The 14,509-nt window shown below is 37.3% G+C and overlaps 1 protein-coding gene across 14 annotated transcripts in view; it reads left to right on the forward strand.

Annotated features, from left to right (window-relative positions):
* The window catches only part of ITPR2 (inositol 1,4,5-trisphosphate receptor type 2), a 499,386-nt gene that overhangs the window by 417,841 nt on the left and 67,036 nt on the right, over nucleotides 1-14,509 (forward strand). For 12 of the 14 annotated variants that reach the window (XR_010148345.1, XM_063786880.1, XM_016923764.4 and 9 more), the window contains 2 exons: nucleotides 3,159-3,354; nucleotides 7,321-7,413. Coding sequence is in view for 13 of the 14 variants with exons in the window: in XM_063786880.1 (XP_063642950.1) it covers nucleotides 3,159-3,354; nucleotides 7,321-7,413 (289 nt within the window). In the remaining variant the exon portion in view is untranslated. Of the gene's footprint in view, nucleotides 1-3,158; nucleotides 3,355-7,320; nucleotides 7,414-10,058; nucleotides 12,281-14,509 lie in introns of those variants that run through there. The other 2 variants (XM_063786886.1, XM_016923770.4) reach the window with 2 other exon arrangements.

A 14,509-nucleotide genomic window follows, 5' to 3' on the forward strand; every position in this document is an offset into this window, starting at 1 on the left:
TATGTGTACCTTTAGAATAGCATATAAATAAAATGAGGGGGATTTTAAAAAACCATCATAGCAAAGAGACAGTTGTTTTAAGAACAGTCTTATAGTTTTTGGTTTAATATGTCATTGCTGTTAAACTTATCTACATATATTTAACTCATTAAGTGGCTCTTTCAACTTTTTTTCTAAAGGTTACTTTTTAAAAAAATTCTGATTCACCTTCCTACATATGTACTGGTTTATAGCCATAAACCAGGAGAGGAGTCAATATAAATATATGATAATGTTTTGAAACTTAAAAAGCACTACCAGGTTACCATCACGATGCCATAGGAACAATTTATTTATCTTTCCAGTTCATAGTTGGCATGCAGTGGAGAGCACTGTCCAATAAGATGATCCCTGAAAACAAGTTAAACATCTAAAAGCATTTTGTTGAGGAATTTGCCTGAGTCATGAGGGACAAATCCAGCACCTCCTGCCTCCCTATTATCTAGCACACCAATTTGAGAAGACTGAAATGAGGCCAATTTTCCATATACCCTCAAACATTTGCAAGAGCCACAGTGAAGAGTAGATTTGTCTATTATGTTTTCATATAAACTTATAGGCAGTTAAGTTAGATTATTCAGCAACAGATATTTTGTCTGTTGTAACAATCTAAATGAATTTTTTGCCCTGATTCACCAGAAAAAGTTCATTTTTTAACCAGTCTGTGATATATAAAGTCCTATTATACCCAGCACTTTTACCTGACTGACATGTAATATTCTATAATTTTTAAACCACTTTACTGAAGTATGACTGACATACAGAAAGCTATACCCATTTAATGTATGCAATTTGATGAGTTTATAATACTTCTGTGCTTAACTTTCTTGTTTATAAAATGGATAGGAATATCAAGATCCATTAAACAGATATGTGTTAGTCCGTTCTCACACTGCTATGAAGATACTACCTGAGACTGAGTAATTTATAAACAAAAGAGGTTTAATTGATTCACAGTTCCACATGGCTGGGGAGGCCTAAGGAAACTTATAATCATGGTGGAAGGTGAAGGGGAAGCAAGGCATGTCTTACATGGTGGCAGAAGAGAGAGAGGAGAGCACGGGGGAAACTGCCACTTTTAAAACCATCAGATCTCCAGAGAACTCCCTCACCATCTCAAGAACAGCGTGAGGGAAACCACCCCCATGATCCAATCACCTCCCACCGGGTCCTTCCCCTGACACATGGCGATTACAATTCGAGATGAAATTTGGGTGGAGACACAGAGCCAAACCATATCAGATAATATGAAAAACATGTGAAATGATGTACACATGTTTATGTTTTTATTAACCCCATTTTCTAATTGTATTTTCCTCTGGTCTTTTATCTTTCAAATCTTACAATATTGATGGTAGTTTGTTTTTATTGGGTTGGTTCTGAAAAGGATATAGTCCATTTTGATGTTTAGAGGACTAGAAGAAAATTGTAGTATACATAATACCAAAAATCGTATGTAAGCATATTTTTTAAAGATTTTTTATATTTGAAAAAATATTTGAATATTAATTCCCTGTTGTACCCACAATTGTCAGTCCTTTATCCAGAATAATAAAAACCACACTCTAGATTTTGTTTTCAGAAATAAATGGAAAGAACAATCAGCTTGCCCAATGTCAACAGCTTTTGTAAGATTCTGATTCCATGGGCCTAGAACGGAACCCAGGCATATGCATTTTTAGCAAGCATCCCAGGAGCTCCTGAAAGCTATAAACGTTCTCTAGAGCTGACCTACAGCACATTGCCAGATTTTTTTTTTCTTTAAACCTCTGCCGAGTTGACTTAAAGAAAAATCTCGACTATGTCAACTTACTGCTTAAATAAATTTAATAAGCCACAGTGTTGACAATTTGGAAGTTGAATGTGCATTAGTTAATTTGTCTGTACTGAAGAATATTGACTTCATTTCTAAAGCTGGCTGCTCCTTCCAGGAGGTAAATAGATAGCAAAATAGACTTTTTAAAAATTTAACCATCGTAAAATAGCAGTTTCCATAGGTGAGCAAACAAGTTAATATCTAGACAGCAATTATTTGCAAGACTACAATTAAATTGGACAGTAACTGTATAACCCTCAGTACTCAGAAAAAAAATAGACAAGGTCCTGAAAGGGTATATGACACATAATTGATCATTTCAGCCAGTTCAGAAACTCTTAATTACTGCCCACAGATAGAAGACAAACCTCAATTATTCCAATTTAAAAAATACTATTCATTTCCAAACAGATATTTATACCTTTCTAAAAGTGAATGTGATTTTATTGCATTTAACCAGATTTTAATAATAAAACATGTACTTTCTAATGTGTAATTTCAACTTTATAATGTAGCAATAAATAAAATTGTCCTTAGTGTCTACCACAGATTGCAAACACATAGCTTGACTAGTGCATAGATTTTCTACTACTGAAGACAAAATAGGTAGTAACCTATTAGAGAAAATCAATTAGCAATGTACATTATATTTTTGTTTATACTTCCATTTCCAAAAGTATATACTAAAGTAATAGGTTTTTTTCCTCATTATACCCTGTTACTAAGGAAGGATGTTTGCATTTCCCAAATATTTTTAAATTTCATACTTTTCCGGCTGCATCAGACTCATGAAACTGTTCTTACAATTTCACCTCTAATCCCTTGATTAAGTAATACATTTAATGAATTTGTCAATTGTTCATCACTCAGGAGGACCTAATTCAGCATTCTCACTTAAGCCATTTTACATATTCCAGAAGTAACTGCAGAATATCAGTAAGACCAAAAATAAAGAATAAGTGAATAGGTAGCTAAGCTGGTAAAGTACAATGTAACTTTTCTGAATTCAAATGTAAAACTAAGCTATTTCTGTAACGTTTTAGTAAATTGATATTATGTTGGTTATGAAACCAACAGATGCACATTATATGTTGTGCTAGATGTATCTTTATAGAAAAACAATTTATTAATATATTCCAGCTGGAGAAGAAATAAATACTTTGGTTCATTTTAAGGTGGTTTAGGTTATTTCTTTATATATAAACTAGAATGGCTTGCATTTGTATTTGTAATTATATTTTTGTTTGTTCACCTTTTCCTCCAATGCCTTCTTTTCTTATTAGTGTTTTCTTTATCTTTGTAGCTTTTTGATTTGGTGTACAGAGAAGAGACTTTGCTGAATGTCATAAAAAGTGTCACACGAAATGGCCGCTCTATTATTCTAACTGCAGTCCTGGCTCTCATCCTCGTCTACCTGTTTTCCATTATTGGGTTCCTTTTTTTGAAGGATGACTTCACTATGGAAGTTGATAGGCTGAAAAACCGAACTCCTGTTACAGGTATTGCTATTACTACTAAATGAGGTTTCTCTGATGGCAGATATGACTTGTGTGTAGCTTGTTAACAGGATCATAGATAAACATGAATAGAGGAAATGTTTTCTTTTATTCCTTTGAGAATATGTTTTGTTTACTACTAAGAGTCAGGAATGTGAAGTACTCTTAGGCTGTATATTAGCTGTCAATGTGTATAGGGAAATACTTACATGAGAAACATCATCCCAGCTCAGTCTCGGTAAGAAAGTTTCAATAAAGCTGACTATATTCCAAAAGATAGTCAACAACTTCAGTGCAGGATAATAACTTTAAAAATCTTTTCCTCCTCTTTTTCCCTGTCTCCCCAAAAATAACAGCTAGCATCATTCACAATCATTATTCCATACATGTTTGATCATAGTGTATCATATTATACTTAAATAACTGAAAATGATAAATGCTTTGATTTGAAACCACCAGATCATAAGAAATTTGCTCAAAATATTGAGCAAAAGAAGGAAGACATGCTCAAAATATTGGGATTAATGGACCAAATCTATCAGTGTGTGACTTTCAGAATTTCTAAACTCTATTTTTGTCATGACTGGTTAGGCACCGTCCATTTATAATCAGTGTGATTCCTGTGGTGTTAGGCTTTATTCTCTCCGTGTTATTTTGATATTTTTATTTATTAAGCTTCCTAAAGTGTTTTTCTCCCTTTCCTACCTTGTGTTGTTTTGGTTAAGCTTCTGAAGTTTATTATTCTTTTGCCTCCTCCCCTGCTTTGCTGGGTAGAAATCATAGTTCTGCACTTTGCTAATGGTTTCTCTGGGTGATTCTGCCGACTATGGGTTGTAGAGAATGGAAACCAAAATATGACACTCTTTCTCCTCAAACCATTAAATGTAAAACTAGGATTTAATTAGTGATGCCTTGCAAATGGTATTCTGTCTTGCCTTTAACAAACATTTCTTAATTACTAAATTGACGATATATGGTAGTACTTAGATTATGGCACTTAAGTCTATGAGTAAGTCTCAGTCATCAAAGCACAGAATGGAAACATCATATATGTTGACTGGAAGTTATTAAACTTGAGACTGTCCTGAATTTTATACCTAGGTATTAGTCTTTATTCACAGGAACATAGAGTATTTTCTGTTACTGTCTTTCTTGTTCTTCTTCCTTAAATGTTACTTTTCCCAGAGTTTTACAGGTATAAATATGGGGACTTGTGTTTGTGTGTGTGTGTGTGTGTGTGTGTGTGTGTGTGTGTGTGTGTATATACATGTAGACTATCTGCTTCCCAAAACCTCCACATTAATTACTTACTAGATTTGAGGCATGATGACACTGAGTAACTCAGTACAGATTGAGTCTAAAGCTGAATCATAATTTATGAATTCAAAATGTGTGCAGTAGTTATTGTCTTACAAATCAAGTGGTAAATATTTTGTGCTATTTAAAAAGTAACTTGGTTATCATTGTGTTATGCACATAAATATTTTCTTTGGAAAAATGCCTTTTTTCTTTTTTTGTTTTTTACAAAATGGGCAGCAGTAGACCAGAAGTTTCAAGCTCTTTACTTAAAAATATTTATACACATTCATATAGAATGCTGTTCAATAAAGCTTTTATAAATACTATGAAAACCCAGCATATGGGGACAGTTAACAAAGTTAAACCCTTGATTATTCATAGATTAAGAGTGTTTGTTTCATAGACTGAGATTATACATGACATGATGCCCTTGTTTTCATAATATTTCAAATTTATATTTGAAATATTTCATATTTGAAATATTTGAAATATTTCATAATATTTCAAAAAGGAAAAACACCCTTGTTTTCATATTTCAAATTTCATTTCTAATGCCGCATATTGTCTCTATTGATACATAGTGCTAAGTTTATTCTTTCATGTATTGGACACTATTTACTTGCAAAGTTGACTATGTATATTGAGTGACATTATTGAGGACACCCCTGGGTAGCCAGTGAAATTTGGAGTGCAGAGAAATATGCAACTCTTTAGCAAATGAGAAGAAAAGATCAGAAAATCAGTTGGTGGGAGCAATGAGGGGAGGTTGAGTTCTAAAGCTGAATGGTAAAGCCATCACAGGGCCCTGTGAGAATAGAGGACGGGTAATTGGCAAATGCCATTGCAAACGCAGATCCTGCCTGCAGGACCAGAGGAATCTGGGTTGATAGATGAAGTAGCCGCCACTTGAGCAATGTTCAGGAAATTGGTGTCTTAGAAAAGTCCGTGAACTTAGAGAGAAGGATCTGTTGAGAAGTGGAGGTGACAGTTTCTCTCGGCCACACCTGTCCCTCTTCCCCATTTTCAGGGCCATCCTCCTGTTTCTCACCCTTCTGTTTCTCACCTTCATTTCCACTCACCCAGAATTCTGCTGGAGCCGCCTATGTGGCTTCCCCACCTATAGCCTCTCTTCTGCCTGCCCAAATTACTCATTCCAACCATAGCTCTCACTGTCTCTCATTGGTTCACAGCCTTTAGATCTTCACTGGATGTGGGGTTTTTGGTTTAAAGTAGTGGCTGGTAGCTCTGGTCACTCTGGCTGGTCCATGCCTTCATTGACCTCTGCACCTTTTGTCAGACAAATTGCACCTGGAATCACCCCCTTTGCTCTCTGCCTTACCTTGATGAATCTAAGTCCTATGACTCCTTTAGATGGACCCTTTTCCAAAAAGCTTTCTGGGTTTTTTTCCCCCTCCTAGAATTCACTTCTTCCTCCTCTAATGTATTACATTAAAAAAAAATCTGTACTTCACTCTCTCCAGTCAATTATAATTGTGTCTATATCTCTCTATGTCCTCTAGTTAACTGTTGTTCTTCCAGGCCTCAGCTCTGGGCCTGCGGGGCCTAGCAGGATGCTTCAGTAAGTATTAAGTAAGGGAATGGCCACAGGGCACACTCTTCTCTCACTTTCTGACCTCCCACACCCGTGCACCCTCAACTCAGGATTAATGGGGATGTGCCCACCCTCAGGGGATGGAGGTAAATCTGTGTCTGGGGAGGACACTAGCTCTCTCAGCTCCAGTGTTTGTGTGGCTGGCAACCCCAGCCTCACTCTGCCTCCTCCTCCTCATGTTTCCTTCAAACTCCAGCTTTCCTTTGCCATTTCTACCCCATCTCAGCTGATTAGTCACAGTCAGGGTAATCATGGTGTGGTATTGCTGGGAAATGCACTTCAATACTGCTACAGCCTTTGTAGCTACAACTGGACCTACCCTTGTCTCTCCATCATGAAGACTTCCCTTGATGGCTCTATGTGAAAAATAGGTTTGAGAGGAACCTCTTTACTTCATATTTGTTACTAACAAAAACAACATTTAAAAAAATAAAACGTTGTTTCATGCAAATAGGAGGGTGACTATTTTCTATTCTATTCTGGGTCAGGGAAATAGGTGGTGAGCCAGGAAGCAGATGGATTCCTGGGGACTATGGAAGAATAGAAGATCCTGAACACAGATCTGGCAGAAGATTTTTGCTCCCCAAGGAATATGATGCCCTTAGTTCCCTAGAGCCTGTACCTGACTGTTAGAACCACTACCAGCAGCAGTCCCTGCCTCAGTTGTAGGGACCAGTGGCTTAGGGCTCAGGGACTGCCAACTGCATTGAGGGGAATATGTTCCTGGCATCCCAAGTCAGAACCCTGAATGAGTTTGCCCATGGAAACATTATTACACATGGATGTAAAGGTCTACAGTATTAATACTTTATCTCAACTACTTAAAAAAGGTACAAAAGGCTTTTAGTGGGTTGGCCTATGAAGCTATTCTCCATTTATAAAATTGCTTCAATAGGCAAAACTGTGTTCAGAATTCCATACTGACTTCCTAGGACTTTAGGAACACAGCTAAGTTGGAGTATGAATGCCTTCAATTTACATATCTTTAGAACTGTAGGTTCAGTTTTCATCATATGCATATTTGACTCTATATTATATACTACTTTGTATTTTCTTAGGCAGTCATCAAGTGCCTACTATGACTTTAACTACCATGATGGAAGCATGTGCCAAGGAGAACTGTTCACCCACAATTCCAGCTTCAAATACAGGTTTGTAGAAAGGACTCTGGGTCAGTATGAACTTGATATCTTTGAAGTTTTATTTAGTAAATATTATTACCTCTTAGGGAATTGCTCTACAAATTTCATGATGGATTGAAATAGAAGAATAGAGAGTAAAAGAACCAAGATGATTTGAACTGGAGAAAGGATTCCCACATTGGTCATTTTGTACCCCTCTCCTGTTCATTATATTGTTTCTATTCAGGAGGATTTAGCACATTTACCCTGTGGTATGTGCTGCTGAAGATTCTATTACCATATTGCAAACCACACTAAGTGAGTCCCTTTTAGCTGTGTAGCCTTTAACACAGGGTCGGGAAGAGTATGGGCTTATAATTCAAAAGACTTGGTAATAATCCTGGACTTGACAGTCTCTAGCTCTATGTCTTGGACAAGTTATGCAAATTTCCTGGACTTTGTTCAGATGACTTGCCTGCCTATCTCTCTCTCTCTAGACAGAGAATGAGAATGAAACTTTCCCTGCCTCCACAGGATCAAATGGAACCATACATATAAAAATAATAATTTTTTAAACTCTGAATTGATCTCATAGGATGTGGCAGGCTGGAAACTATGGCATGTGTCATATATAAGGAACTGTAGAAGAAATTAGTGACCTGTTTCCTGAAGCAGCAAAGATTTAGGGAGTGTATGTCTTCAAATATCTTAAGGGTTGTCATATACAAAAAGGAGCAGATTTAGTAGGAGTTGATGTGTTGTATCTACAGAGGGCAAAGTTAGACTTAGGACAGATAAGGGAAGAAAGAGTTAAGCATAGTGTAAGTGTGGAGTTCACCAGTTTCCATCTGGGACCACACTGTTTGTCTGGTCATAATGATAGTGCTTTCTTTCCTAAACGGCCTTTTCCTTGAGATGTTGGACTATTGCTTGAGGAATAATGAATAGACCCTTCTACTGACTAAATATTTTATGCTTCTTGACCTAAAGAGAGAATTAAGCACATGAATACATTCCATCCAGTGTCCCAGCAGCCATAGGCACTGTGGGCAACTGTCACCAGCACTTCTCTCCCCTGCCGCCTGCTCTCCCAGTCAAGGCTCACAATAAGAACCAGCTCACTCTTGACTCGTATAGCATTATTGTGCTCTGCAGTTTCTAAAATCCTGCTGTTTGCATCCTCCAATCTAAACACCTCCAATTTCTTCAGCTTTCCTCACATACTATAACAGTGAGTACTGCCATGACACTCCAGGGCAAGCAGTTGAAAAGTGCTGTCTTATTCTGGATACTGGAGTTTAGAACCACATCACACTCTTGACCCATATTTGGCTGACTCTTGGCTAAAATGCCATTCTTCACTGGTTCAGCTGTCATGTCATAAACAGCCACCCTGTTCTCATATAATTAGGAGTTTGGGATTTCAAATAGAAGCCCATGCATTTTTTTTCTATATATTTCTGCCAGCCCATAATCCCAGGTTGTCGCAATTTGACCAGTGAATAGACAGGAGGTCTTTGCCCAGAAGATCTCTCAGTTTCAGGTCCTTTCCAGTTCTAATGTGCCATGGGCCTCATGGTGTCCGTATGGATCCTGATTCTGTTAAGCAATATATTTATTCTCCTTCATGTCCTCAAGTTTGATACACCCTTGAACAGAGGATGGCAAACTATGTCCCATGGGAAAATATGACTTGCTCTAGTTTTATACAGCCGTTGAGCTAAGAATGATTGTGAATTTTTTTTTTCAAGAAAAACATGTGATGGAAACTGTATGTAAGCCTAAGATAGTTGCCATCTGGCTACAGAAATTTTTTTTTTTTGCCAACCTCTGTTCTAGAAGATTTCCATTAAAGGTGCCAGAAATGCATAGGACAGCAATGCAGTGCTAAGCACTAGAACATGCTCTCACATGGACATGGTTGCATTTTGTGCAATTCTTCAGTTGCATAGAAATCTCTCTTAAAGAAACTGTTAATATCATTCAGCCCATGTTCCTCTATCTTTTTTCAAAGGATATCATGAGACTTTTTATCAAAGACTTTTTGCCAAAGCCCAGATACATGATGTCTGCTACTTTTCTAATTTGAGGTTAGTCTGAACGTGTACTGAATGCACTGATAGTGTGGGTTAGTCCTAACTCACACTGTCTCTTTAGTGATCCACTTTAGTATCTTGTCTTGGTGTCAAACAGCATTTTTCAGCAGCTTGCAGAGTCTGTCACAGTCTCAAATTCAGGTCTACAGGTGTCCCTCGTTTTCCATCATTATCCATGACTTTTAAAAAAATCACTTTTTAAAAAGAGATATTTTGAAAACTTGGACATAGTTGAAATAGCTGGGTAAAATTAAATGACTCCTGGGATCTCTTTGGCCACCTCAAAGTTCAGATTATTGTCATCAGTATTTATTTCTCTTTTAATTCAACATTTTCCCCCTTAACAGAGTATGAAAAATAATATGTTAAAAAGTTTATTATTAACACAAATATTTTATTGTAACAACATGGTTCCAAGTATCAGTGGCCCTATGCTTGCATTGGTCTTCTATTTCTGAATATTTCTTTAATATTGTTTCCTTTATTTTAAAGCAAAAATACTTTAACTGTGGTTTGATTTCAAGACAAAATATTGCTTTGCTAGTGAACCAGCAACAAAGCTAGTATTTCTTGTTCCAGAGTGTACAAAGAGGGCTGACTCAGTGGGCCCAGAAGAGGATCTGAGTCTCACCCACAGCGTGGTAGCCAGGGCTCCCAAGGCACAGAGAGAGAGAACTGCCAGGGCCACTCTCCTAGAATGAGGTCTTCCAGGTCATTCATAGTGTGAGACTCTCCCAGGATGGTTGGCTGCCCAGCTCTGTGTAATCCTGTAAATGTTAGGCTTTATACAACTCCCCAGGCATGATTGTTGATGCTCAACCAAATGGTCTATTGTAGTTATTTCATACGTTATTACTATTGTGACATTTCGATCTTAAAATTTAAAAAGTAAATATTTTTAGAAAACGGGAGAGTAGTTAAGTCTATTCAGTACAAACCTTGATGATGAGGATGATAATATAATAAAAGCCTTGTGTATTCATTCCTTCATTCATTTTTTCACATAGTTATATTTGTTGAGCCTCTACTCTGGGCCAGCCACCATGCTAGCTATTGAGGACACAGTGTTGAATAAACAAACATGATTCTGGCCTTTATAGAACTTACAGTAAGGGAAACATAAAAAGTTATAAGATAAGGTGAGTATTACTAACAGTGGTATGACTGATCATCACAATAGAGATTGGCTGTTGGGAGATTGGACAGAGAGACCTTTCTAAGAGGAATTACTTAAGTTGAGACTTGGAGGATGAGAAGGAGCTAGTCAGGCCGAGAGGAGGGAGAAGTGTGTTCTGGGCACATGGAACATCTGAGAGTGAATGCCCTGAGACATGTTCAAGGACCTGGAGAAGGCTTACTCATTTCAGGTACTGTGCTGAGCGCATTGTGTGCATTATGTCACTTAATTATCACAACAACCCTGTGAGATAGATAGATACTACTAGTTATCCTTACATTTTCGGTAGGGACCCTAAGGAAAGAGGCATTAAATAAGTTGCCAAGATCACAGCTAGTCAGTCAATGTATATCAACATAGATTTCAAAGCTTATATTCCAACCTTCTGTCTTATTGCCTCCTAATTAAAAGATCACTATAAATTATTTCTTCCCTAACCAAAATTTGAGATTATTTCATTTCACTGAGTATGTTTGGATAGATTTTTTAAAGCCTTTCTTTATACCTACTAAAGACAATTTCTTGAATATAAATATTCTCTGTTACGTATTTGTGAACTGGAGTTGATTTTGTCCCCACCCCTACCCCAACCCCCCAGGGACATCTGACAATGTCTAGAGACATGTCTGTTGTCACAACTGGGATGGGGTGCTACTGGCATCTAGTGGGTAGAGGACAGGGATGCTACTAAGCATCCCACATTGCACAGGACAGTCCACAACAAAGAATCATCTAGCCCAAAATACTAATAATGTTAAGCTTGATAAACTGTTCTGTTTGGATGTTATTCATGACCCTGAATACAAACTCTTATAAAAGGCTTCCCAGGAAAACCTCTATAACCTGCACTTCACCTAATATATTACACAAAGAACATCATTTCTCCTTCCTATGAACAAATGGTGACTTGTTCCTCCCAGGCACATTGGGGGAAAGTCTCCATCTTTTAGGCTGCAGCAGAGCTAGGAGTTGGGGGAAGAGGTGGAGATGATTTTGTAAGGATAGCTGCCAGAGTAGGGAGGAAAGCGAGGATTCCATCTGGAGAGTGGAGGAGTTTCATCTCTGGAGGTGTGTCACAGATACTGCTGGAAGCCAGAGATGGTGGCAATAGCTTTTCACAATTAGGGAGTATTCCTACATTAGTAATAAAAATACAGGAATGCCTGTATTAATCTACTGTTTCTTCCATACACTTTTTGTATTTGACATTTTAAGTGATAAAATTCATCTGTTTGAAAATGTTATGGATTTGATCTGCTAGCCTTTGCCACTTTTAAATTTTGACTGCATGTAGTTAACTGCAAAAGTAGAGTGAAAGCTAGAACCTGGGGTTTGTTGTGCAGCATGTGTCACTTAAATTTAAAAATAACTTCTATGTCTAAGACCAGGATTAAATTTTAACTTGCAAACCCTAGTGTGCATCCATGACAGCCTTAGTTTGTTACCTTGTGGACAGCAGGTCCATGTTACAAAAGGTACAGACATACACAGTAGCTTAATAACAAGCCTCACGGTGACTAGGAGGCAGAGTGGCCAGCTCCCTCAGAGGGCTCCTGTGGATGCAGGGAAGGTCATTGTCCCAGCGCCAGAAAATTCACGCAGTAACTGGCAACCAACTGTGTTTAAAAAAAAAAAAAAAAAAAAAAAAAAAAAAAAAAAAAAAAAAAAACTTCATATTTCATTTGCTGCAGACCTCCCTGGTTCCTGAACAAAAATATTCACCTTAAAAAAAGCAAGGCCTTTTTGCAACAATTTACAAAATACAATTATAATTATTTTATAAGTAAAAATCATTTGAATGTACAGAAAAAAGGACAAAGTTCACAGACACTTAACATTTATGAATAATTCAAATTTAATATGTTTGGATATTTTACTTTTCTATTAGAAAAGATTGATGAATACCAGAAACCAGTCAGCCTTAATGCATTCTACATTTTGGCTTCCCACTGGGTCCCCAGTGTTTTAAATTTTTTTTCTCGTTAAAATTTTTATTTCTTATTATTTATTTATTTTTCCAGCAGTACTGACATTTTGGATATAGTTGAAATTTTTAAAATCAGCACTTCCACCAATGAATTGATTATAATTAAAGCTTAAGACTGACAGGCAAGAGGTTTTTTGTTTTGTTTTTTCTTTTTTGTGATGGAGTCTTGCTCTGTCATCCAGGCTGGAGTGCAATGGCACAATCTCAGCTCATTGCAACCTGCACTTCCCAGGTTCAAGTGATTCTCCTGCCTTAGCCTCCTGAGTATCTGGGATTACAGGCATGCACCACCACGCCTGGCTAGTTTTTGTATTTTTAGTAGAGAAGGTGTTTCACCATGTTGGCCAGGCTGGTCTTGACCTCCTGACCTCAGGTGTTCCACCCACAAGAGGTGTTCATTTGCACTCATACTTTCAAACGTGTCTCAGTGACAATCCCTTGTTTTCTAAGAAACCATAACAAACACTGAATTTAATTATTAAAGCAGAAAAATGGCATTATTAAATCCCGTTATTCAAGCATGGCCAATATTTTTTAAAATTTATAGATTAACACCTCAGATTAGAGGGAACTATTTCAGAGCCACTAAAATATGTTTGTATTCCTTCCCTCATATAAAACATTTTATTTGCATTATAAATTAAGAAAAAATACTGTATTTTACTGGTCAACTGAGAATGAGGATTATTTAACCTCATAGAATTCAAGATTAGAATTTGTTTATTGTTTTAAAACCAAAACTTTTCATGAGATTTAACCACCATCTCTCAGTAATGATAATTATGATAGCTAGAATGTATTGAGTCCTAACTATATGCCAAGCACTGTTCTAAGTTCTTCATAGGTATATATTTAGTTCTTTAAATGTCTCCACATTAAAAGTCTATTTTCACTGATTCTTTACTTTTGTTTATAAGCAACATGTTCTCTCCCTCCTCCTCCTCCTCCTTTCTTCTTCTTCTTTTTGAAGGAGAAGACAGAGTTTTTTTTGAGACAGAGTTTTGCTCTTGTTGCCCAGGCTAGAGTGCAATGGCACGATCTTGGCTCACTGCAACCTCTGCCTCCTGGGTTCAAGTGATTCTCCTGCCTCAGCCTCCTGAGTAGCTTGGATTACAGGCTTGTGCCACCATGCTCAGCTAATTTTTGTATTTTTAGTAGAGACAGTGTTTCACCATGTTGGCCAGGCTGATCTTGAACTCCTGACCTCAGGTAGTCTGCCCGCCTCAGCCTCCCAAAGTGCTGGGATTACAGGCATAAGCCACCGCACCTGGCCCTCTCCCTTCTTTTATAACTACCCCTGTGTTTATCATTACTTCCTGGCCACCATCAGCTGGATCATTGTTCTTACATCTGAAATCTTTTCCTTGTCATCATCTGTTCTCTCTCTTTCTTCCTACACACATCTTAGGTCCCAGTTCAACCTTCCTCTGGGTTTTCTTATTCCCTGAAACTCCTAGGAAACTACTAGTCTCCTTCCTTCAGTACCAAATTTCCCTATAAAACAGTTGACCGACCCTCTCTCCTTTAATTTCTGCACTGCTTTTTCTCTACCATTTGCCTTCTTCCTACTGTTTCCTGATGACCCTATTGTTTAATCCAGTGACTAATTTTTTGCTTCTCATTGCCTTTGACTATTCTGCAATTTTGACATCTTTAAAATTATTGCCTTCCTTAATTTGGATCACAGTATCCTCTGAACTCTCTTGTCCTCTCTGACTTTTAAAAATGTTTTATTGTCTTCTCATTCTATAAACATACAAATCATCTGAGATGCGTTGCTTGCCTTCATCAAAACACCCTACAACCAGTTCTTCCTTCTAAATGGTCTATTTCTATGGTCTAATGGGACGATCCTTTTCCTAAGTC

This window comes from Pan troglodytes, chromosome 10 (genome assembly GCF_028858775.2).
Source record: "Pan troglodytes isolate AG18354 chromosome 10, NHGRI_mPanTro3-v2.0_pri, whole genome shotgun sequence".
Taxonomy (NCBI): domain Eukaryota; kingdom Metazoa; phylum Chordata; class Mammalia; order Primates; family Hominidae; genus Pan; species Pan troglodytes.